This window comes from Temnothorax longispinosus, chromosome 4 (assembly GCF_030848805.1).
Source record: "Temnothorax longispinosus isolate EJ_2023e chromosome 4, Tlon_JGU_v1, whole genome shotgun sequence".
NCBI lineage: Eukaryota > Metazoa > Arthropoda > Insecta > Hymenoptera > Formicidae > Temnothorax > Temnothorax longispinosus.
This window is the reverse complement of record NC_092361.1, coordinates 3,191,306-3,216,523: the sequence shown is the minus strand read 5'-3', so window position 1 is coordinate 3,216,523 and position 25,218 is coordinate 3,191,306. Positions and strand designations below refer to the sequence as shown.

Sequence of the window (25,218 nt, the reverse complement as noted above, 5' to 3'; positions counted from 1 at the left end):
GACACGTCAACACGTGCCAGCAACGTCGGCTGTGAATATCTCCGATGGCAGTTCGAACCGTGGATTGCGAGTGCGCGCGCAAGCTGGCAACAGGTAAATGGCAGGTAAGAGAGAGAGAAAAAAAGGCAAACAGAAACGCGCAGGGGGAGGTGGAGGAATAGGTGAACGGCGAGGGCAGGGAGACAGGTGCGCTGGTTGGAGGGGACGAAGTGACTCCTCGAAGAGGTGGGAGTCTCGGAAACCTGAGGGAACTCGCCGCCACCGCTATAACTCCGTTCGGTTTGGCGTTCTCGCGATCGACAGTCAAGCGCGGATGGCCGTCGATGGTGCGCGTTCGCGAGTTTGCATACGAAGCGAATAACGATGTACGCTTGTGCGTCCGCGTTCCGCGCGACGCAGGAATCCGAGGACGTCGGGGTGCGTAGCGCGTGATCGCGCGCGGGTGCGTGGGTGCGTGCGTACATTCGGGGCGCGCGCGAAGGACTGCGCTTCACGGATGACCTCGGTAAGCGATCTAATCGCATTTGTAATTGTAATTGCAAAATTGTGTGAAGATTTAGCGGAGTTTGGCGCAACTCGTCTCTCCCTGATGTTGCGTCATAAATTAGGTAGTCGAAGCTTAGAACTTGTTCAAAGTTAATGCGCGAGATTTTCATAATTTATTTCCGAAAGTAGATTAAATTTTTCCTTCTTTATCTTTAAATCACGATATATAACGTCTATGATACAATAAATATGTCTGATCAATGTCTTAATAGTTCAGTAGTAGTAATACTTTTAATTTACGCATATTCGATCGCGAATATCGTTACCATCGGGAGAATATACTGTTATTCGCGACTGTTGTCGAGCTTATCATTGTCATTAGATGCGCGAGAATCCGGTTACTGAGGTGCTCGAATCGAATTAGAGCCGATCGGCGTATAGGAGCGTAGTGCGCATATCGAAAGCACGCGGGATACGTACGATGTTACGAGCGGAGATTTTAACGATCACATAGTTGCATAAATAAGACCGGTGGGCTTGACGTGGATCGAGATAATTTCACGATTTATTCGTACAGTATCGACCCACTGCTTCTATGTGTAATGTTGCTATACGTGTAATATTGATCCCCACTGCTTGGAAACACTGGTACCATATGCTAGAATTTACACGAGAAAACTTACTAAAAATCTTACCTGAATGATTTTCTACCAGTGTCTCCTCGCCGTTTAATGAAAGTGAAAGTTGTTAACCATCGAAAATAAAAATATTCTGTTGTCAAAATAAGTTAATCGTTAGATAGCATGAAATAAGATAGTCCTGAATTTTATTTCAAGCTCCAAGATTTCAAAATTGTAGTTTGATAAAAATTTTAAACCTTTGTTCGACAAAATTTCAATTTTGTGCTTGGTTACGGAAAGGAATAAGTTATGAAAAGATTATGACACCTAGCCGAATTTTCTTTAAAAGAACTATCGACTGGAAATGGCCAAAGAATTCAATTCGATTTTTCAAAGATCTATGTTGTTCATCGCTCATGTAGTATATATGTTTTTAATAAGTTACATAATTCCGGTATCAGACGATGCTTTCCGAAAACTCGTTAAATATGCATTGCAGCTTTACTCGCTCGTGCAAGGACGAATCAATCGAGCGTGACGTTACACCGTTGCAATCGTAATCAGTGTGGAAAATCTTTGAACCATCCGAACCGAGCGTTAGACGACGTCGTAATGAGAGCGACTAACTAATTAGTAGCTCATCGCACGTGGTTGCTCGTCGAGCGACGTTCGTCCTAGTTTGTCGGTTACGCGAGATTGGAAAATGCGGCGTCGTGATTACTTCGCGAACGCAGTTTCTTCCGAGATTGCTACCGCAGCATTTGCGACGTTTCGTCATAAGGAAGATGATCGCGCGTGTGACGCGGCTTCCCGCGACAATTCGTTCTGACGTAAACGTGACAAGGCTGCGTGCATGCGCGGCGTTATCAATGAGCAAAAGATGTTACGAGAAATGAGATACCGAGTACGTGTGACGATATGAGTCATCCCGTCTAATTAAAATAACTATGTGTAGTGGCAATAGTTACGTATTGCTATTTGCTAGATTACAGGAAGCACTCTCGCTGGATACTTGCCCGGCGATATCTTTAGATCGCGTGTTTTGATCCATCGCTATGGACTTTAAAATTAAACTCAGAGGACTTTGATTTCAAAGATAATTTCAAGGTTTTTTTATTTGTCATATTATTTTTATTTGCAACTCAAATACTATTAGTATTTGGATATTTGAATTGAGAGAAAAATGTTTTCAAAATTGGAATAAATCGAAGAGTTTGCTTTGTTAACAACCATTAATTTAAGAACTGGACGTAATAATAACATATTTACATAATTTTGAAAAAAATAAGTTTAAGCTTTAAAATCTAACTTGCGAGAAGATAGAAGGAAACAAGTAAAAGGAGCAAAAGGAATTCTAGTTTTGTCAGTCATAATGTTTAAGTTTGTCATATGGAAAAGTCCCGTGTTCAAAAATTTCAAAATAGAAATTTCTGCAACAATATAGCGCAAGTCTTATTTATGCTGGTACCGCGTTCAATTCCTCAGTTATATCAGCCCAGGAATAATCAGTACACATTACGCTAGTTATTATAATATCCGGTAGACTCGGACGACTTTGATTCGTGATTCATTCCTTCGATCGTAGTTGAGGTTTGAGCGCGAGTATATCGACGACGTATTCGGGTTCGTAACGTTCGCCATGCGTAAAAGCCTCCTCGTGAACCAGTCAGGCAACATTCCTGTGTCCCGACCGTGCACGTCCACCGCCTACCTCTGACTTCTACTCGGACTTTCCACGGCGAACGTCGTTCGATGTGGAGAGGTCGAGCGCAGCACAGTTAGCGACGCTGTCCGTTATCGCGGGATAAAAACAGCAAGATCGAGACGCTGCTTAATGAAAAGTGGACCTGCGAGCTTGTCTGCAAACGTGTCGGAACGCGACGTTCTAGAATAATATTGACGGAGGAGATAAGGCTCTCAATCACTTCAAGAGACATTGCCACTGAAATTCTTTTGGTCTGATGGATTTGGATCTATAAATGACTATTAATTATTAGATACAGCAAATCAGATCTTCGAGAAAAAAAGAATTTACAGAAGCCAATTTATATGTCATATAATTTTTTAATGTATTGTGTATTAATGTATATTTTTAATAACATTTTGATTAATTTAAGACATAAGAAATTTTTTAAAAATTTTTATTTAATATTTTCCTAAGTTTTCTTTAACCATCGCACAGTAATGTAAATATGTTTTCTAGCGCAAAATAAGTATAATAATAATAAGCTTTATATATTAACGTTATTTTATATTATTTATTTTATTTAGTAACTATATTAAAATATAATATAAATTATATATTGCAACCATTGAAATATATTTAGCCATATATGAAATATAAAGATAATGTTGTATAAACAAAATATGAAGATCATGTTTGCTGTAGCACAAATTCTTCTCCATCTATAACTTATGACTTATTTTCTCGATTCATATTTGATAAATGTCAGAAATACTGACAAATATGCTTTTCCTATTTCTTTACGTTTCAAGAAATACTCGTATTTGAATAAATCATATCGAGTTTACTTCCCGAGGATTTATCTTTTCAAACTCAAATTTGATATTACTCGAAATTATTATACTTAGAAGTTATATTTTTGAAATTTGAGAAATATATAAAAAGAGACCGTAAATACGTATCTTGTATAAAATACCGATACAAATAAACGATACAGGTCTTTTACAATATTAATTTCTATATTCTGTTTGCTTTAAACAGTTTGCCGTCGCTTTATTTCATACGACAATTCTAGTAAGTTGTACCATGTGTTCGCATTCGATTTCCATTTGTTACAACACCGGGCAACACCCTAAAGCATTGTGCGTCGACACGTATTGTGTACATTCGGTACCAGATGTACCATAGCGCTCGCTGATCTCACGTAGTGAATTGCAACGAGCATTCGCGTTATAATGTGTATCCGCACGTAATTGCGAGTGAAGTTATGCTCTTCAGAAACATATAATATCCGATAACTGATTGCGCATTAAAGACACGCGATATGCCGTAATAGCGTTGGCAAAATGTAACAAAAGGCACGTATGATCGTGTATATTCCGAAACATCGGCCGAGAATGTCATAACAACTTGACGCATCGCTATGTTGCAATTATGACATACTCAATCGTGACAATATTTTATCATTTTGATATTTTTTCGAATTTTGCAACTACAGTATAAGCGTTGAATTGCAAACACCTGAAAATATAATCCTATAAATCGCAATTATCACTAATTTGACATAATCGATTTTAATTTTTAAATTAAATATTTAATTACGAGTTTGGATATTTAATTTGAATTAATATTGATTAATTCTCTCAGATTTTCAACAGAATGAGCAGAAAAATACAGCACCGAGAAAAAATCGCGATTGAATATTTTGATTGATCGAAATAATTCGGTCTTCTCGGCTTTGATCGACAGCTAGTCGCCGGAGAGCAATTTTCCTTTGCCACGAAGTTACGTAGGAAACGAAGCAAACGTTTACCTCGCTGGTTGATACGAGGAATGAGTCACAAACGCGATATGGAACGGCCCTGAGAATATTAGTCTCTCATTATATCTTATTTCGAAAACGTCTACGGATTACACCTTTTCCGAGCATACCTGATTTTTATACCTGTCTCATTATCCGGTCAGTTTATTTAAATTCGTTGGACAGCAGAATTTTTTAGATTTATAGATCTGTTTATTGCAATTTTCGATAATGCCATCATGATTTATAGCCGTTGAAAGTACGTTATTGGCTCTATAAAAAATGTCCCGTCACCTACGCAAACGTCACGCAATCGAAGGAATATAAAGCACTGTCAAGAACGACAGGCCGCAGGTAATTTATAAAACATAGTCCGAGATGTGACAATAAAACGAGGTCGTCAGTATAGGTAGGCGAAAGTATCTCCGCTGTTGCGCGACACTGGAGGCCATTTTGATGCATCCAGCCGCGCTCACGTATGCGTTAACACAGGTGTTTGAAGTGATGCGTGTCACTTTGCAGGCATTGACGCATCTTCTGGCATCGCGACGCAATCGGACGTAACCAACGGAATAAAATACATTTGCCTATTCAGAGGTCTCCGGCGATAGAATCGTTCTAAATGAGTCCTCTCTAAATACATATACACTGTACGAATCGCCCTCGAATTTTCATATTCCTTTGCGACTTCCTCGAAATCCGATAATTATATATTTTTCATCTGGCATTTACATCGAGCATGATTTATAAATTAAATTAAAGAACAAGTTATTCTTCTTTTGTAGGGATTGCTGAAAAATTATTTTAGTTGTAGCGATAATGTTAAAAACGAAAGAAAAACCATAAGAACATTTAAAGTCTTACTAAATCGAATCGCATGTTACTTGAAGTTACGATTAAGACACCTAGCGAACTCTCTCTGAATTCATAACTATATGTTTTTCTTTGATTGTTATGTCATGTCTTCATTAGGACATTTAAAAATCTGTTATATACAATCATTATTACTGTCAGTGTCAGCTAACTCGCTAAATGATAAATACATTATCATTTAAAACATAATTAAATTATCGCAAAGTCTTTCTCTCTGCAATCGTAACAGAGAATTTATAATTGTATTGTTTAATAAACGAATTCTTTGGCCGATTTTTTTAGACATCAGGATACCAATAAGTTCTCAGTGTCCTATTGTACATGTATAATTTAGAAAGTATAAAATTTACAAATCAGGTACATATAATAAAAGTTTCTTTGTCCTTTTAGCGCCACGAGCATGGAGCCTTTTCGAGGTATACTTTTCGAGTACCGTTAAGGATCATCATGAGCGTCGACTGTGGATCGCGAGAGAGTCATGATTGTGTCCTAGATCCGTAATTCAAGATAAAGAAGGAGAAAGAAGAAGAAAGGCGAAAAGGACAATTAGAAAAAGGAAGAGCGCCAAACCGGTTGGCGAATTCGACTAAATCCACCGCGCATCGACCCGGTATTGCTTCGATTGAGTGTTCCTGGAGGTAACCGTAAACAGCATGACATTGATAGTGACAACTATCGTCGCTCTGTCCGTGTTGCCAAACGTCCTGCTGGCCGACCTCGATCCTCGGGGTATCAAATGCGGCGAGAAGTTTTGCAACATCTCGGAGTACTGCAGCCCTTTCGATCAGCATTGCAGGCCTTGCGCGATCGCGTGTAACGTCACGAGCCATAATTATCAGCCAGAGGAGTGCGCAAAAGATTGTCAATGTAAGTAATAAACCAGTTTCCATGTAAGAGAAAATTATCCAAATAAAACTGTTAAAATATGATGATCATTAATTTTTTACTGCTATAATGCATCGTTTAAAAATCATCGTTAAACTCATTGCGCGATCACAGTCAGTCGAGTATATAAGACCGGTATTTATAGTCGGTTCTTATATTTAAGACCGTCTTAAGTACAACCTTAAGATGTCATTAACCAATCACAGGTCGGGATTCATAATCAGATCTTATTTCAAGACCGTCTTAAGTAATATCTTAAGATGCTAATACGGCTCTGTGATTGGTTAATGACATCTTAAGATTGTACTTAAGATGGTCTTAAATATAAGAACCGACTATACGGAGAAAATTTTATATTAAATATTACTATGGTGTCGCACTAGCTGCGGACCATCGAGGAATTATAAGTTAAAATACTATGTTTATGGTCAAAATTACGTTATTTAATTGTTTTTAAAACAATGATTATAGTATTTTAACTTATAATACCTCGATGGCCCGCAACTAGTGCGACACCATAGTAATATTTAATATAAAATTTTCTCCGTGATATGAATACCGGCCACAGAGTCGTATTAGCATCTTAAGATATTACTTAAGACGGTCTTGATATAAGATCTGACTATGGTCGATATGAATACCGGCCCAAGACCCGTTTTAAATATAAAAGTACATGTAAAATGATTCTCTTACAATTAGCTTTCGTTTGAAAATGTTTCTAACGAAAATGTAGACTAAAATATATGCAATCGAGCATGAAAGCGTTCGAAACTTAAGTTGTTGAAAAAAAATAGCGTTTTATATTTCGGCTCGTATTTTGCGAATTTGAATTTATAGACCGATCGCCTTTCATCCGGTGCCTGTCACGTATCGCGGTGCATCGTCCTGTCGTTCCGGTTTCTCGTTTTCACGCGAGCCGGCGCGTACGGGAAACCGGATAGCAATACGGTGCCGTCGTTCACCTCTGCCGAGTACGGCGGCGGACGAGCGAGCGAGCGAGCAAACCGAACCCGGGTTCTCGGGTCCGTTGACTTTGCACCTGACTGTTCCTACCGACTTCCCACACGCGAACACGGTCGATGAGTCACCTAGCTTCTTTTCTTCCTCCCTCCGTCCTCGTCGCCGTCCTTTTTCTTTCAACCTCCTCGGACCCTCCCTGTCCTCCTCTTCATCGTCCTTTTTTTCCCTTCCATTCCTGCTTGGTATTCAACGTCGGTTTCGCAATGGGGAAGGGGAGATGTATTTCATGCTCCGACAGGTAGGAGAAACCGCGGCACCGCTCCTTCTTGGGACGCGCGAAGAATGAAAATCTCTGCCTCTACATCAAAAGATGCTCCTTCGCGTGACGGGGGGGGAGAGGTAGGGGGATTTGATTTGACGTGCGTTCATACGAAATTGTCCGTGTAGAGTTCTGTCTGGTTCCCCATTGAGAGTCCCCGTTACGGTGTCCGGTTACGTTATGTCGGTAAACTCGGTTCAGACTTATATATAATTTCTACGTTGGGGGAGAACTTGTTGACTCGGCGTGTTAAGTAATGAACGTAAAAATGTTCAATAAAATAGGACTCTCGGGGAAGACGTGTTTTTTTTTTTCATATGGTGATACTCGAGAGATTTGTAAGAGAACGATGGATGAAGATTATTCCAAATTTCCACGCTTATATTTAGCGTTAGGATATTTTAATTTGTCATCTTTTAAAATTGCGCTGTAATTAAACCTGTCATAATTAAACCATTCAAATCTGAATTGCAGCGTGCTATAGAATAGCATACATTTTAGCTATATGTATATTAAAGACGCACGTAAATTTTTCAAGTATTAATATGACAACACGTGTCTAAACATGTCAATTTATTATTTAAATGTCTAATACAATAAAATTTATCTGTTATATCGTTGACAATCAGTATAATTCTGAATAATTAAATATCTCAATTTGGAGTACCCTTTGCTTGCGAATCTTATCCATCGCCATCGTGGCTAAGTTTTCGCGGATCGATCCACGCAAACTCGTCGCCCCAGGTCTGGGTTTGCTACTCTTTTCAATTTGGAACGGGGTCATCTCGCGTTTACGGTTGGGATAAGGCATAATCGCATTCTCACGTGCTACACGTAAGCATCGTAGGTCGGAATTGTTTGTGCTACGAGTTGCTATCGCGACCGACTTCGTCGGCCTTACGCAGGCGCGCAGAGAACTTACACTTTTTGAGAGGTAGATCATTGATTCGAATAAGAAGAAATGGAGAACAAATTAAAGGAGACGAATATGCCAAAGGATGTTAGTAATAGACAGATCAATCGTGCGTAAACCAAATCAATTTTATGAAATTGATGTGGTTTGCTTCAAAATAGACTCGAAAGATATAGACATATATAGAAGAAGTACATGCTTCGAGTAGTGGACTTAAAAATAGATGCCTACTTCACAAATCAATAAAATCAATTTGGTAAAAATTTACGCATATATTGATATTTTTAATTATAAATATATTTTTATTTTTAATATTGTTCATTCTTTTCTATTTTAGACCTATTCTATATTAGAACAAACTTTATTAATAAAGATTGCAATATGTATTAACATTATATTACTATTATTAAAAGAATACTGGCAATTAATAGTGGCAATGTGATTTATGCACTTGACTGTTGTTCTTAAAACTGTAATTGATTCAACTTTTATTACATGTGAGCAATAGCGTCGAGTTTCCCTCTTGCATATCTGGTACATAGTAGTACAACAGTTATAGTTGGAGAAATCTTCGAGTTTTGTAGCGTCGCTAATAGCTAATTTTCGTAACGCTTTCTAAATAAATTTCTGATAAACTTGATAAAGAAGTATTTTAATGAAATATATTTAATGTTGAAACTTCTCGAGCACACTTTAGGAAAGTTTACTCGATAAACATGTTACGAGTGTGCGAAATGCTGAATTAATTATTGGTCGTTTCCTCTGATTTCAGTTTATCTTCATGATCAACGCTATGTCCAACGCATGGATCAATCAAGACAGTACGATGATCTCAGAGGTGAGTGGGTACAAATGCGAATAGAATATGCACATAATTTTGCCGCGAAGTACCGCACGCCTCGAGAGAAGTCAGACGACTCGGAGATTTCAACGACGCAAATCTCGCACAGGCGTCAGCCGGCTCGTAATTCTTGCGCGACTGCCGCTTGATGCACGGTCGCAAAGACCGGTATTCATAATTTACCTTTGCCAATCTCGCAGTTATTTTTATTACCAAAGCATGTATTTTTAGATACATTTATAATCGAGGTATAGTTACGTTATAAATACTTTTGTTAAGAAACTTTTTAAGAACACTCGGGAAACTTTGATATTTAAATTTTAATATTTTAATGCCATCTTATATATATGCCTATTGCCTTATATAATTTGCGATTAGAGGAAAGTGATCGTAAACATTTTGTAACATACTATTCGTTTTAATATTTCGTATTAACGTTGAGTCTTCCTTTCTAATACACAAGAGAACATATACTTTACTTTAGAACATAACTGGCAACTTTCACTTTCGAGGTTTCAACGAGAACGGATGTTAGATATACTCACGCGTATCTTTTTTGAAATCGAAGCGATATGTTACAGAGCACAAAAGAGATTATATTGATAATTAGTCCCTAGTTTCTTTTAAATCACTTACGTTCGATCTATTGCGTGAAATTAAATTGCACGGAGATACCTAATGGTTATATATTAAATAGAAAATAATACATATTTCTCTACGTAAAATGCACATTGTTAATATTTCTTATAATATTTTTTATAACAATTTCAATATAAGAATCGGTTTCGAAAATGAATTAGCTATACTACACGTATAATCATTTCGACTTCTTACATAATTCTTATATTAGTCGTTAAAATCTATTCTTCTATTGTAGAAGAGGTCGAGAAACTGAAGTATAGGTTTGTGATCACAACGACACTGACCTGTTTCTCATTGTTCGGAATGCTGTACCTGCTGGGAAGAACCTTAATACGGTGGAAAAGGATTCAGCATTCTTTGCAAACTGTATTCAGAAGGAATATAAAATTGAAGGTAAGGACCCACAAGAATAGACCTTTTTAAGAAGCATCTCTATTCATTCATATTGAGACAGATTTCTTAAATATCGAACTTAAACGAGGTGCAGAGATAAAATATTGCAAATTAACAAATAAAATTTAATGTAGTTTCCTACAAATTCTACTTTCTGATTTTAATTTTGTAAAGCCGTAAATAATCATTCCGATAAAATTGACTTCTTGCGTGATGTTTGCGAGGCAGTTGCAAGCACTTTGAGGCCTTAATTTCGTTGTTGCTTCAACAGGCCAATAAGAACAAAGTGCAAGACGACGTCGAGGCCGCTGTGAATAAGCAAAATGGTCTCAAGTTGACCATACCGAGCATAAGTGGCACGGTGGAGCAAGAAACCAAGATCGAGAATAATAATAGTACTAGCAATAGTAATAGTAACGGGATTAATACCACACCAAACACCACGAGCACTCCTCTTTCACGACGACATGCTAGCGAAGATACCACCCTCGATTATGCTTACGATAACCCGGCGATGACACCGAGCCCAGATGCCGCGCAGCTTAAGACGAAGGCTCGCGAGAGTTCGTTTTAAGATTTCAAATTATGGATATTTAACGTCGATAAGAATATGAGTAGGACTATTTTTGACTTTACTCGAAACATTTTGAAGTACTTAAAATTAAAAGAGAGGAGCATTGAGAGATAAATTTTTACTTGTTCTAAAAACGAGTTTTGAAGTTCTGGTTAGTAGTTCTGAGTAGAAGTTCTGAGGTAAGTGAGAACACTTTTGTGGCGATAATTGCTTTTGTAAAAAAAAATATATATTTACTGAAAGAACAGAATGTTGAGGAAAAGATTGCTATATTGAAATCGAGGACAATTCTGGCTTAAGTGGACAGGAAAATGAAAAGAGGATGTGGCGAAGCGTATTATGCGTAAAATGTGACGTGGCTACTTTGTCTTGTCCTACGAATACATATTGAGATATTCTATAAGATTTTTCACGTTTTTACCAACGGTTTTTCGAGCTACGTTGTTAATGGATATTGGAACATACGTAGCAACGCGATCGAATGAGAGATCGCTCGATATACCGCCACTTTGTCTTTCTTGAATGCTCGCGCAATTTTTAACGTACGTTAAACAGTGATATTCATAGTCGATAGTTCCATGAATGACCACAGCCTCACAGAGAATAAACGTGTTTCTACATAATTATTTTACTTCTCGATAATCCCTGAATCATTAAACGCCGTCATGAAACAAGTGATTTGCTGTTAATGACATTTTCGATGACTTGGGGAAATGACACATGCTCATTTCCAACTATGAATTAATTGCATTTTGAAGGAATAATATTTGAAAAATAACGTTGCTCCTACGTCGAGACTATAAATGTCGAGACTCTAAAACCTAATAGATTACTTGTACAGCTATTGCTATGATTATAGTATCGTAAGTTTTTGGAGTGACTCGTGAATGCGTGTCACGCCTCCGCGAACCGTGCGGCTGTGTGACTTAATTAAATAATTATTGACGCGATATGCTCGCGGGATATAGACGCGCGCGGTGTAATTGTCGACTTTATCCTCCCGATCTTAAACTGCTGGCGAAATGCGAAACATTTCGCTTCCACGAAATTGATATACTAATTCCAACACTTTTGTCAGAAGATAGGCTGTATAAGTGTCCTTAAAGTTACCCTTTCGCTGGTTCTTCAAATAAACTAAGATCTTTTACAGTTATCTATTCATTGCTAAAGATTCTGTGCATCAGTATTAACTGTGATGAAAAAAAAATTAATGCCACATGTACAGATTAAATTAATGAATCAAATAATAAATAAATTCAATATTTCCTAGTAATTAAATCTCTTATTTACAAAAAGGTTCTCTTCCAAATTTTTATTTGGCACTTACTGATTTTCTAGATCTCAAATCTTTTTGTCTTAGCATGCAATAAAACATCAAAGAATATTTGCGAAATTTTTCCACGTATTTTTATGATTACTTTTTAGTATTTTACAATCATTAAAATGATATCAATGGCCTGAATTAAAGATCGGTGCGTAAATTTCTGTTGCAAATTATGCACAATGCGTGTCTATATAGGATTTTAGTAATAAATATATAATAATTAACTTAAGAAATCGCATCCTTATCAGCCATTCCGTCCATGAAAGGCCTTTCGAGCAAACGTGCGCGTATAAGACGGCGCACTTTGCATAGGTCAGTGACGTTGCACGCGAGAACGAAGGGAAATCGATAACAATTTTATCGCGAACCGTGGCGAGCCAAGGCACAATGTACTACGTTGCGAAATTCCACAGCAATGTAAATTTAAATAATATTAATGGGATTATAGTCTGTAAATGTAATTTAACAGCCATTAATTCTGATAAAAAATAAAAAAAATGTCCAATTAAATTGGTCGACTTTAAAGTTCGAGAGAATTGAAAGAATATCGAAAGACACTACTCTTGGAAATGGATTTGCATTGATATTTGCAATTTGCTCAAAACAAATGCGCTCAACAATTACTTGCTCCCAAGGAATATTCTATATTTATTGATTGGGAGGAAGTGCTCGATTAATGCTCAATTTTAATGAGTAAACATTTGCTCAACTTTGTAAATTGTCAATAATGATTAACGACTCTTTAAATTAATGACTTTAATATGAATTAACATATAAATTAATTTATAAAAAAAAGCAGTTTCAAGTTTACTATATATATTTCTAAAAATCTCTTCTAAAAAATGATCACAAGTGACATATGCCGGGTTGAAACTTTTAATTATATTGATAAAATTTAAAATTTTAAATACTCATCGAATAATCTTATAGCCGAAGCTCAGGAAATTAAAAAAAAACACAGGCAACTATTTCGGTAATTAAATTAAATGAAAGGATTTACATTTATAGTTAATACAAAATACTTCGCCTTCTTGCAGCAACCGCTCTGACCTTAGATTTAATCATTTATACACGATTCACCATTCTTAGCGATTAGCGAAATAGCTACACACTACAGCGCACTTTTCATTTCATTACATGATCCCCTTCGAGGGTGGATCAACGTCTTCCAGAAACGAAGATATTAACTTTGCCCAGAGGCAGCTCGTAGCATTAAATTCTCGAGTTGAACTGTATATAATATAGCGAATAGTCTACTCTTACTTAGCAGTCCCTGTTTGCTGATACGTTCAAATAAAACGATGCGATGCAAAGAAACTTTTGCGAATGTAAACAAGTTCGAAAGGTGGAAGAATTAAACGGCTTGAGATCTTACAAGCAAGATTTTCTCAACTTTCCTTCTAGCGTACTTAAAAGTGAATTGTATATAATTTTAATATTAATTGTATATAATTTAATGTTTTATTAATTATTTTAGTAATCGATTATTCTTTTAATTAAGAGGTTCAGTATCACGAATAATATGGTGGTGACATTACTTAGGCAGTTGATTTCATGATCAAAATCTATCGCTTATAATCTTCTCAATCTTTCAGCTTCAGAAAATGTTATAAACACATAGCTCATTATTATCTTAATTTTAACATACTGGACAACCTTTCACGCGTGATAATAATATAGAATATATTACGATGTTACTCTTAGACGGATGTGTTGGTGTATGTGAATTATTCTGAATCTGTTAGTGTGTTCCTTATTGATTATATTATCGTACTTATTCTTATATTGTTATATAAATATCCATGTGACTTAAAGCGTGCCTTTTTCAACGCGATCTAAGGTGAATGCAATTGAAACAATAGATATTAATACGGCGTGCCTTTTCGACGAATTTTTTCGATGTTGAAATATATATTTGTGATATAGAAATTTATTTGTGTAGGTAATATAGATATAATAAAGAGACGATGTCTCTCATATATATACGTACATATACACATGTATACGTATATGTCATGTATATATGTCGTGCATGTTCTATATATATACATATGTATCATATATAAAGTATTAACTTCAGTAAATCTCAAATTAATGACGATGAAAATTTTAAGATTATCACAAAAAAATAAAAAATAAATTTTATTTAAAGATATATTAAATATTTTGAATATACATCTATATTTTCAATTTTTTTTATTAATATTTTATTTTTATGAAAATAACAATTATATCATTTTAAATATTACATAAAAACATTTGCTGGAGTTATATTTTACATATGTACATCGGAGGTGCTGATTTCTGAGAAAGATATTGTTATAAGTATCAGCAGATAGTTTAAATATAATAATTTAATTCATTGATTGATCCACTACGTTCATCACAATAAAATGTAAAAAAGGAGTTTCAATGCGCGATTTGATGTTATCGCGATATTAAGCAATCGTTAAAATAATGATTTTACGAAATTTGTATAACGTTATAATATTTCTAAGATATTTGTAAAGTGCGGCATGGATTTGTCATGAGTGTCAGTCGTTATAAGAAATCGACATGATATACATTCCATTGTACATTTTTTTCGAGATACACACCCGTTACCGAAGTATATTTGTATCCTGAATGGATACCAAATTTTGCTGTTGTTACCGTGTCGCTTTTAAAAATAATAAAAAGAGCGAACGCGTTTTTTTACTATATGTACTTGTAGTTACGCTGCAATTTTTCGTGAACGTTTAATGTTACTTGGCTCTAATGGGCTCAAAGAAATGCGACAAAATGTTTCTGTCAAGCAGCGGCAACTTTGTTTTTTTTTTTATAAATAAAAATATAGATATACCGATAAATATACACAAAAATTTATTTCCCCTTCTCAGCACTCCTACAGTACCTTTTTATTTCACTCGTAGTGGAATGACTTGTGGAATCACTTGTACACTTTGTAGTGGAAAATACATAGTTTTCCAAATATGTCATTTTTATATAACTGTTTGCATATAAAATCTCCTAATGGACAGTCCGATCAGCTGCGAATTAATAAATTAACAGTATAACAGTACTTTTTTCTACCTTGTTTATCGTAATAAATATCTATTCGGCATCAATTTTATGAAATATTTTGTGTATACGCCAAACGCCAAAAGAGGAAATGATATCTAAATCCTATAGTTATGTGGATCATATAATGGACATTATTCTCATACATTACTATGAAAAATAAGAATCACTTTGTCCGAACTAATTCGCTAATCCAAAAGATTTATTTCTTCTTCTAGTGATAAAAAAGTTGAGGACCGAAAGGATTAATCGGACAAAAATGCGTATGAAAAGAGAGAGATTGAGACTGGAACAAAGGTGATCTACGAAAATTAGCCGTTTCATATATTCATACAAGTACCATCACGGAAGGCGGTGGTCGAGAGCAATATAGAGCAACGGAGCGACGGAGAAACCGCAATTATTCAATCGTGACCCGTGGAGCTGCGTTTAACGCGTCGCTCTTTCACCGTCACAGACGTTTCGTAGAGCGCGCAGAAGAAGCGGCACATCCGTAATCTCGTCGCCGCATCATCGCGCAATCTCGAAATCACGGTAATCGCGCGAAATCAAAGGAATTAAAACGACGGACTTTATAAAAATATCGAATTTGACTTCAATCATTCTCATCGTGACTTTTCTGCTTAATTTTTCGCGTTTCCGTGTGATTTTAAAAAATTTGACAAGTACATCTGTGATACGTGATTTTCTAATTTTATAGAGCACAAATAGATTTATAAGAGTGTGAGAGTATAGAGTTTCGTGAATTTATGTGCATCCGTAAAACTACGATGATGCGAATATATTTGGAATAAATATCATTTATGATGTATTTTTACAGTTAAATCTAACTCGTCTTGCGGACAGATTGATTTTTACGTAAGTTTACGTTACACGGTTTTACAATCTTTAAAATGTCGAAACTGTGTTAAATACTGGTCGTACTGGACGTTCGCTAAATTTCTGTGGAATGTTGGAAAACTCGCACGCGAAGGGGAAGTAATTGCGACCTAATCTTTTGTGTTAATTTGCGAATTTGTATAAGTCCGCTCAGTATCGACTTACAGCTCAGTACAGCTACAAACACTATTGCTCAGTACCGAAAAACAGCTGTAATGTCCACGACGGTATCGAAATACAAAATTTATCGGATGTGAATATCTAATTGGGACAATTTTTGCTCGACAAAAGAAATTCGAGGCGCAATGGATACGACGAATACTCGGCGAACGTTCGACTTGGTCGATTCCATCGTGTTCATTGGGATGCTGGGCGTCTCTGCCCTTGTAGGCGTCTATCAGTGGTACGCGTCCAGGAAGAAGGTGGACGCCGTGGGAGAGTACCTTGTAGGCGGCCAAAAGATGTCTATATTTCCGATAAGCATGTCACTGATAGCAAGGTAAAGATTTATTTATTCCTCTCTGCCAAGAGTTTCAGATTAACTTTTCTATCATAGGATCGAAAAAACGCATAATTAGAAATGTTTCCTAAGATTCTAAAATATGTCTTTAAAATATGTGCTTTAAAATGTATGAAATATACATACGAAAATATGGGAATTTATCAATTAACTTATATTCTTTTACATAAGCTTATTGGATACGAAAATATGAATATTGTTCGAGAAATTGTTCCGTGAACCGGAAATGTACAGGGCATGTTAGGTGCCTAAGTTGCCTCAATTGGCCGTCAAGGCTCTCTGGTTAAGGTTGTAATTATCAATAATCTTAGGTCCACGTGTCGAGATAACTAGGATAAGAAAATTCGTTCTAAGCACCCCATATTAGTCATAAGCCGTTAACGTTTTACTGACGTCAACTGCTATCTGCGAATTGCTTTACTTCTAATTTAAGCATACAGTCCTTTGTAAAATGGTGAAATTGCATTTTTGAATTAGAATAATATAATAATCTTCGTTCTTACAACTAATACATGTATATATTATAAAATTTGTATAATAGATGTATATATTAGACAACTGTTATACAACTTATTTAAATCATAGATAATAAAATGCAATTTTGAAATAAGACGAAATTAGTTTTCGTCGGTTCTGGATATTTATTTTTAATTCACAACTCTCTTTACGTTCGCGATTGACGATATTAAATTCAGTGGCCGTCAATTTGGCAGAAATGAATTGGGAATTAGTGACGTTTAAATTTGCATTGTCTAAATCTCTAAATGCTGCATGATTAAGAGTAATTCTAAGAACGGCTCTTTAAAATTGCAGCTACATATCGGGTATAGCAATGTTGGGATTGCCGGCCGAAATGTACGTTTACGGCACGCAATTATGGTGCGTCGTGATCGCGGATATTTTTGTATCCGTGACGATGGCGATCGTGTACCTGCCGGTTTTCTACGGGCTCCGAATTACGTCATCTTACGAGGTACATAAATGATTTCACATGATGAATCTTGATAATTAGCAATTCGTTTTTTACAGTATCTGGAGTTAAGATTCAACCGAGTGGTCAGACTCATGGGATCTTTTATCTTTATTATAAAGATGGTGAGTTTGTCTCTATTAAATAAGTAAATAAAGTTGGAGAAACTTTTTCGCCTCTTAAAAATTCCCTCATATTTTAAAATCAAGCTTGCGTGTTCAGAATTTATTTCCTTGTTTTTGAACGTCAAAGTTCTTGCCAATTTCTTCTTAAAATCGTTACCGAGTTTTCTTAGGCGGTATTCGGCACGCAATGTATCTTTATCACATTGAGAATTCCTCGAAGCGTTGAACTTGGTATTCGTCGATCTCGTGAGCAATTCAACACGCCGAGTAATCTTGTGCTTGCAGCTGCTTTACATACCGCTAGTGATATACGTGCCGGCGCTAGCCTTCAATCAAGCGACCGGAGTAGACCTCTACACGATCGCGTTGCTAGTCTGTGCTGTGTGTATCTTCTACACGACACTGGTAAGAACATCGCTCGTAGAAAATTATAATTTCTTGCAAAGAGATATTTCGAATTTCTTTAGCTTGAACGTAATGCAATCTGATTCCGGAGACTAATTTTATTTATTTTATAAGAGAAGGGCATGCAATTGTCGATAAAAATGAAGACGACTATCTTCAACGCTAAATGCAAGATAAAAAAATACTTCGTACGCAACAAGCGTCAATAAGATAATACAGCATGTTACAATATTCAAAATAATTAATTATAGTGCTAAAATATGTATGATTTCACATTCCAGGGTGGCTTGAAAGCAGTCGTCTGGACGGACACTATTCAGACGATGTTGATGTTCGGTGCCGTCATCGCCGTTGCCGTACTCGGCACCGCTAGAGTCGGCAGCGTGGCGGAAGTGTGGAAAAGGAATGCCGATACCGGGAGAATTGAGTTCTTCAAGTACTAGCAGCAATTTCTTCGTATTCTTTTGTACATTTTTATTATACTTAATTTAACTTATCATATACTCGTTATCATATACATAATCTATTTCTATTATAATCGCGCAACGCTCAGTCATAATTTTACCGATCTATCAAGTTATCGCGAACTATCGACCAATAAATGATATTCCATCTTCTTCCTGCTTTAATCAGCATGGATCTGGATCCTACGATAAGGCACACTTTCTGGGGCGTGGTGGTTGGCAATTATTTAAATTGGTTGGCCACGTGCTCGGTGAACCAAGCGATGGTGCAGCGATGCCTGGCGATGCCGAACTTGAGGAAGTCGAATGTGTGAGTCCGAGAAATGCATTACAATGCACGGCGCATATCACTCATTTAATCCCCTTTTGTATCTAGGGCGATTATGATAATGGCCGTAGGAATAGGCAGCATTGTCTCGTTATGTTGCTACATGGGAATCGTCATTTACGCGGCCTTTTATGACTGCGATCCGGTCTCGACAAAGGTAAAATAATCTCGGCGTGAAGCAATTCATGAAACTACCAAATAGTGTCCCGAAATTTTCGACTTTAATTAATCTTATTAATCAATTTTGAAAACAATAATATGATCGGATAGTTATACGTGGAATCTTTATAGATTGAACGTTTCGGAAAATGTTAATAAAAATTGCGTTTTAGCAAATACGAAAGCCCGATCAGCTGTTACCGTATTTCGTGATGGAATTGTCAGAGGCGATACCAGGCTTACCAGGATTATTCATTTCCGGTGTATTCAGTGCGGCATTGAGGTACTATGGAATTTAGACGCTCTAAATGATTTTTTTAATTGAAATAGGATCAATAGGTATCACTTTCTTTGCAAATGCAAATGCCTTGCCAAATTTTAAATCGTTGAATGCTATATCGAAATGAAAGAGAATGTTGTTATATAACGCTGTAATATCGCTCATTTGTTCATCTTCCCTTTTTGCGTGTAAAACGCTCGCTCGTTGACCTTTAGCACAATGTCGACCGGATTGAATTCCATGTCGGGCGTAATCTACGAAGACATGATCAAGCCGTGTCTCCGTAAGCCGATCTCCAACGTCGGCGCGAGTCGCATAATGAAAGTCACGGTTGTGATAATAGGAGCTATTTGCGTGGGCCTCGTATTTATGGTGGAGAAACTGAGCGGTCTAATTCAGGTAAGATGCAAACGCGTAATCGCACGCCAACGTTCGTAACCCGGAAATGTCGGATCACTTATGAATTAATTCCGCGATTAATCTACGCCGAGATCTACGCGATCATCGAGAACGTGGTTGATCGTTTCAGGCTGGTAAGAGCTTATCGGGAGTAACTGCCGGGCCCTTACTTGGAATGTTCACGTTGGGCATGCTATTTCCAATGGCCAACTCTATGGTAAGAGGATGATCGTAGAGAAACTAATATAGAAAAGTATACATCGTAAACGCTTTCAAATTTATTTTATTGACAGGATATAGCTTCAACTTTCTTATTCTAGCTTATCTAAACGATATCTGCTAAATCTATAAATTTAAGAAATAACCTACGATTATCTCCTAAATTCTGTTTCGAAGATATGTTTATTTACAAGGACTTAATAATAATATCAGTCAGGATATCCTAGAATTCCCGACGTTAATTTTAATGATAGATTTATTATATGTATAAGCCAATCTTGAAGTTTATCATTAAAATCAAGCCAGTCCTAAGAAATCTTGCGTTCGCCGAGGAATCAACCTATCTCTATCTTCTTACCCAAACAGGGAGCACTCGTCGGTGCGCTGGTTAGTCTGAACTTAGTCGCTTGGATCTCGTTCGGCACGCAAGCGGCGATTTCCAACGGATCGGTTTATTTCCCGGTGAAACCGGTATCGGTGGATGGATGCACCGAATCGTTGAGAAACACCGCTGGAAACCTCACGATGATCGTCGAGACTGCTGTCAGGTACATTTATTGAATTGCTCTCGCATATAAGAACCGCATAATAACTCCTCCCGTTTTAATTTTTTTATAGGGAACAACCATTCTTCCTATACAGAATGTCGTATCTCTGGTACACGTGGGTGGGTTTTCTAATTACGATTCTAGTGGGCCTATTGGTCTCGTGGTTCACGGGTCCATCTAAGTACAGTCGCGTGGACAAGAGATTATTTACACCCGTTATACACTGTTTATTACCGAAAGATCCTCAGAAAGCGGTACGTATAATTCCGCGATCCTCAATCAAAAAACAATCTTATCACTAATGTATGTAATCTTGTTTTTCTTTTTCTTTTTTTTCACAGAATAAGGCTGAACTCGCGAAAATGACGAACGACGTGAACGACATAACGCAAACTTCTTCAAAATGTTAGCCATCATTTCTCTTTTATCTTAATTGCAGTTCAATTGGGCAAAATACATACGATCGTACATGTCAAATTTGTATTCGTGTATTCGATTTAGTCCCGATATCTCATAAAATTATATTATAAACTACTCATAATCGTTTAACGACACAAATAATGCCGTTACATATGTTGTAAATGGTTTAATGGTTTAAACCTCATAGTGCACCGTCATCGGTCAATCACAATACAAGGCGGGACTAACGTCGAATACAAATTGTTACGCGCGCGCAAATTAATCTTATGTAAACCACTATATAAACTCAGGCAGTGATTCAAAGTTGCCGACTTAATTTTATACGCTATACATTATACATATCGCCCATTTAATTACGTTTAATTAGGCCGATGATAATTTACAAAAAGAACAAATGTTAGTTCTAATATATTTGCACTTCTATTTGTATACACGTTGAAGAATGACTTTTGCGCAAAAGAATACTGATTCATGGTATAAATTTTTAGGCAATGGATAACATATTTATGTTGTAAAATCTACCAAAATACCCGGTGCCTGAGCGTAAATATAATTATTAATATAAATTAATAGAGTCGATTTATCTCGATAGAATGTAGATAATCACACTTGCTTGTTCTCATATATTACGTATGTCACATATCTCGCTTTAAAATTCCTATACCATAATACCTTGTTCGTACAAAACATTATTTATATGTTAAGGCTATTATTCGGTAACCGTAAAGTTCGAGAAAAAGTTCAATGTCTGTTGACATATCGAACCGATTATAATTGGTAGATTTCACCGCAGGAGTTTATACATATTTACAACAAACAATCATAATGTACTTGAATTGCCAATCGGACGACATACTTATTAGTCTTATTACTACATTTCACAGCACAATTCATAATTACATGTAACAATATGCAGATGGCATGGCCGTTTATGATCATGTACTTTCGTAAAAAAGGATATAGTGCGACTTACGGATAGAAGGGTTTGAAGTCTATTCTCCTATGCCGAATATCATCAGAAGAGAGGATAATTTAAGATGTAAGTGGCGACATACCAATCGACGTCCTGGGATCTTGTTGACCCTGCTGAGCCGGCGGAACCTGTTGCGGACCGGTCTCCAGATTCTTCAGAAGCAAATTCAACCAATGCTTAGTTGAGGCATCTTCTTGCAAACATGTGGCAAATGTGTTATCTCTCAGTTGATCCGGCAAGCACTGTCTCAAGGCTAACAATGCTCTGCAAAATTAATCGCACATTAAAGTTTTTTCGAAATCTTCAAGAACGTATCGCGCATATCTTGATACTTTACCTCGGATTATCGGAGAGTCTTAAATAACACCGTACTACATGTTTGAGCAATCTCGCTGAAGGATCTTTAGCCAAGGATAAAACCATTTTTCCTAATATCATAGCGACATGACTGAATCTATCATAGGTTTGACAGATGTAGGACAGGCCACTGTCGTCTAACAGTATCTTTTGCAATATAAATGTCGCCACGGTTTTACTCAGTTCCGAGCCACTCTCCATAATTCGTAAACAAAGCGGGATGATCTCGGTAGTGAGAAGAAAGGTGATCACTTCTTGCTCATCGGTTTTGACCAATGCGCCGATCACTCCGAGACTCGTCAAACGAAGATATTCGAAGGGTCGCGTTTTGCTTACGGTATGCAGAAATGGATACAGGAATAATGGAACATGTGCCTGAAATCAAATACATGTGATATATAGATATATAATTTTTAGTTATATGCAGTTTCATTAAATAAGAGTTCTTTGTTCGTACAACAGAGATAAAGGGCCAAATATCATATATTCGTGTCAATTCTTTTAATTAACGGAGAATTTTAGTATATTTAAAACTGCAAGTCACAGCGTATAGGTACCTGTAGGAACGCAGACCTCGTCTCAGGATGACTGGCCACGCATTGCAGCAGCGCCAGGGCGTTGCATACCCGATTACTCTGATAAGCCGTGAGGGTCGCGGGGTTGATCGCCGGATAGATGTTAATGATCTCCTGCAGGAGGGATGCCGTAGTGCCGAACGAGTGCCACAACATGGGTGCCAGGTCGGGCACTACTTCACGCTTCTTGCTTAACTCTAGGAGAGCATTCTCCCTCGTCTCCGGATTCGACAGCTCGATTATCCACGTGTAGACCTTCTCGCGGTCGACGGTGGATTGCAGGGCGGCCGGGCTCTGCTGAGTACTCATATCGTGACCCCTGGCCGTTGCTTCACGATTCGGGGGGAGGTATTGCGATTTGCACGCCCGTTCGCTGCGTTCACGATCAATTTTCTCGCTTTACGTTCGCTCGTTACGTCGACAAGCCTTGATAACCCAACCTCTCTCTTCCTGGGTAGATCGACAGTCACGTTCGCACGTATCGCGTTCGGTGATATGCACGGATTTTCGTAGCGTTTTCGCGTGCCTCTTATGCGATTAGCCAATCCTCCAGTTCACGATATCTGCCAAACCTGATGAGGCTCGAAATAATCTCGCCGGGATGAAAGCGGATTCGGCAACGATACGTCTTCTGGATACCTCGCCAGTTACATTTCGAATGCGCGCGACATCTGAGCGCCAACATAACCTCCTGTTCTTGTCGCGAGTTCAACCGTCTGCACTATCCTGCACGATCTGCACTTTAAACACCACCCCACACACATCTCATCGATACTCGAATTTATCGAATGTTCAACACATTTTTTCTTATTCTTGTTCGATTTTCCATTTATCTCTTCAATCTTCGTTCTCGTATTATTATTATTATGTCATCTCTTCTTTGTTATCTGGTCAATATATTCTCCGTAATCCTTTTTTCCCAATTTTTTTCTTCAATTCTGTGCATCTAAAGCGGGGAACACAGACTTTTGCATAACGCATAATAGGTATGTACGTAATCATAAGAAAACTTATTGGTTTATTTCCTTATGCACATGTGTATGGACCAATCAATTTTCTTATGCTTACGCATTATGCGTTGTGCAGAAGTGTGTGCTCCCCGCTTAACCCAATAGTATTTTATGTAAATATGTGAAAGTAGCAGAAAGCAGGAAAGCAGAAGCCAATCAGAACTCATGCTGGTAAGCAGAAGGGAGCGTCTTGTTTGACCACAGCGATTGACCACAGCCACTCACAGCCCCCGATGCCTGGAGTTTTCCCCTGAACCAACCAATCAGATATTTTTATTTTAAATCAATTGACGATCGTCGGTCAATTGAGTCCCGCTCATGTACCGTAGGACGAGGACAGCCACGTAATGTTCTTTTTCTTTTTCTTGCGTTATAATACGGAAGATATTGTGTTTATTGTATAGTTTATAAGCTCCATGTAAATTAGAATACGATTATTTATGTATTTTTTAATTAAAATATCAAACATTGCGTTTAGCCATAAGTATATATATAGCATTACATATAAACTTGTAAGAAGAAACGTTTTCCAACTATTAAAATATTTTTACATCGTTCAATATTTTGTATGTACATTGCTTTAATTTCTTTGAATTAAGTATCTAAAAGTAACTATTTCATCAATGTATACAGATAATAAACATAAAAGAGTTTAGGGTGGCAGCGTGGTCTTGTAGTAAAGCGCCAGACTCGTAACCGAGGAACCGGGTTTGAGTCCATTTGATCACAGGAATTTTTATATTCCAAACTGCACCCCCCGCACGAGTGGGGCTCGTACGGAGAAACTGGGCTATCTTTCGGAGGAGACATTAAATTTGAAATTGGTCGTCAAGCTTGGGGAGCTTGGCGGAGTTTTGGTCAATTCAAACAGAATTGCCCGAATCTACATTTGAAATCATTGTCGTTCGGTCTGTTGCGCGGCGTGGTCTAGAAGCTATCGGAATCTCAAGTCATTTCAAGTCGCAATTAAATATGTATCCGATAATTATATCGGATACATTTTGGTAGTTGTTCAAAATTAAGATTTGCTTTAAACCATACATGGATCATTCTTGAAGTGTGTATAGCATTATTGTCTGGTGCGATCTTAATTATTTTGGGTATTGTTCTTCAGGATATTTGCTTAACGGTTTCAGGACTTCCTACAAAATTTAAACATATTTTTATACATTCATTTGTGTAGCGATGTTTCTATAATATTCATTAATTCTT

At 37.1% G+C, this 25,218-nt stretch overlaps 3 protein-coding genes across 5 annotated transcripts; 2 read left to right on the top strand and 1 right to left on the bottom strand.

The window, feature by feature from the left end:
- Positions 1-255: 255 nt before the first annotated feature.
- On the top strand, positions 256-15,164 carry LOC139811010 (uncharacterized). 2 transcript variants are annotated; one of them, XM_071775008.1, is made up of 6 exons: positions 256-505; positions 5,855-5,880; positions 5,958-6,331; positions 9,314-9,379; positions 10,260-10,417; positions 10,689-15,164. In XM_071775008.1, the coding sequence occupies exons 3-6, from the start codon at positions 6,118-6,120 to the stop codon at positions 10,989-10,991; spliced, it is 741 nt and encodes a 246-aa protein (XP_071631109.1). In that variant the 5' UTR covers positions 256-505; positions 5,855-5,880; positions 5,958-6,117; the 3' UTR covers positions 10,992-15,164. The 2 variants fall into 2 exon arrangements, with proteins under 2 accessions (XP_071631109.1, XP_071631108.1); XM_071775007.1 differs by having other exon boundaries at positions 5,855-6,331.
- Positions 15,165-15,750: 586 nt separating this feature from the next.
- On the top strand, positions 15,751-21,148 carry LOC139811008 (sodium-coupled monocarboxylate transporter 1). Of its 2 annotated transcripts, XM_071775005.1 has the most exons (15): positions 15,842-15,909; positions 16,196-16,233; positions 16,546-16,753; positions 17,588-17,747; positions 17,804-17,869; positions 18,155-18,274; positions 18,556-18,710; positions 18,908-19,048; positions 19,115-19,223; positions 19,399-19,508; positions 19,721-19,904; positions 20,035-20,121; positions 20,490-20,671; positions 20,742-20,925; positions 21,013-21,148. In XM_071775005.1, the coding sequence occupies exons 3-15, from the start codon at positions 16,560-16,562 to the stop codon at positions 21,079-21,081; spliced, it is 1,761 nt and encodes a 586-aa protein (XP_071631106.1). In that variant the 5' UTR covers positions 15,842-15,909; positions 16,196-16,233; positions 16,546-16,559; the 3' UTR covers positions 21,082-21,148. The 2 variants fall into 2 exon arrangements, with proteins under 2 accessions (XP_071631105.1, XP_071631106.1); XM_071775004.1 differs by lacking the exon at positions 16,196-16,233 and having other exon boundaries at positions 15,751-15,909.
- Rcd-1 (Required for cell differentiation 1) lies at positions 20,170-23,712 on the bottom strand. Its single transcript, XM_071775006.1, has 3 exons — positions 22,979-23,712; positions 22,402-22,796; positions 20,170-22,328 (listed from the first exon to the last, which is right to left on the bottom strand). The coding sequence occupies exons 1-3, from the start codon at positions 23,303-23,305 to the stop codon at positions 22,124-22,126; spliced, it is 927 nt and encodes a 308-aa protein (XP_071631107.1). The 5' UTR covers positions 23,306-23,712; the 3' UTR covers positions 20,170-22,123.
- Positions 23,713-25,218: the final 1,506 nt, after the last annotated feature.

Coding starts and splice junctions, on each gene's coding strand:
- LOC139811010 (XM_071775008.1), top strand. CDS start 6,118: ATGACATTGATAGTGACAACTATCGTCGCTCTGTCCGTGTTGCCAAAC. Junction 6,332..9,313: donor GTGCGCAAAAGATTGTCAAT/GTAAGTAATAAA, acceptor CTCTGATTTCAG/TTTATCTTCATGATCAACGC. Junction 9,380..10,259: donor ACAGTACGATGATCTCAGAG/GTGAGTGGGTAC, acceptor CTTCTATTGTAG/AAGAGGTCGAGAAACTGAAG.
- LOC139811008 (XM_071775004.1), top strand. CDS start 16,560: ATGGATACGACGAATACTCGGCGAACGTTCGACTTGGTCGATTCCATC. Junction 17,870..18,154: donor TTATCTTTATTATAAAGATG/GTGAGTTTGTCT, acceptor TTGTGCTTGCAG/CTGCTTTACATACCGCTAGT. Junction 20,122..20,489: donor TTCCAATGGCCAACTCTATG/GTAAGAGGATGA, acceptor TTACCCAAACAG/GGAGCACTCGTCGGTGCGCT.
- Rcd-1 (XM_071775006.1), bottom strand. CDS start 23,305: ATGAGTACTCAGCAGAGCCCGGCCGCCCTGCAATCCACCGTCGACCGC. Junction 22,797..22,978: donor CGAGGTCTGCGTTCCTACAG/GTACCTATACGC, acceptor ATTTGATTTCAG/GCACATGTTCCATTATTCCT. Junction 22,329..22,401: donor AGACTCTCCGATAATCCGAG/GTAAAGTATCAA, acceptor TTAATTTTGCAG/AGCATTGTTAGCCTTGAGAC.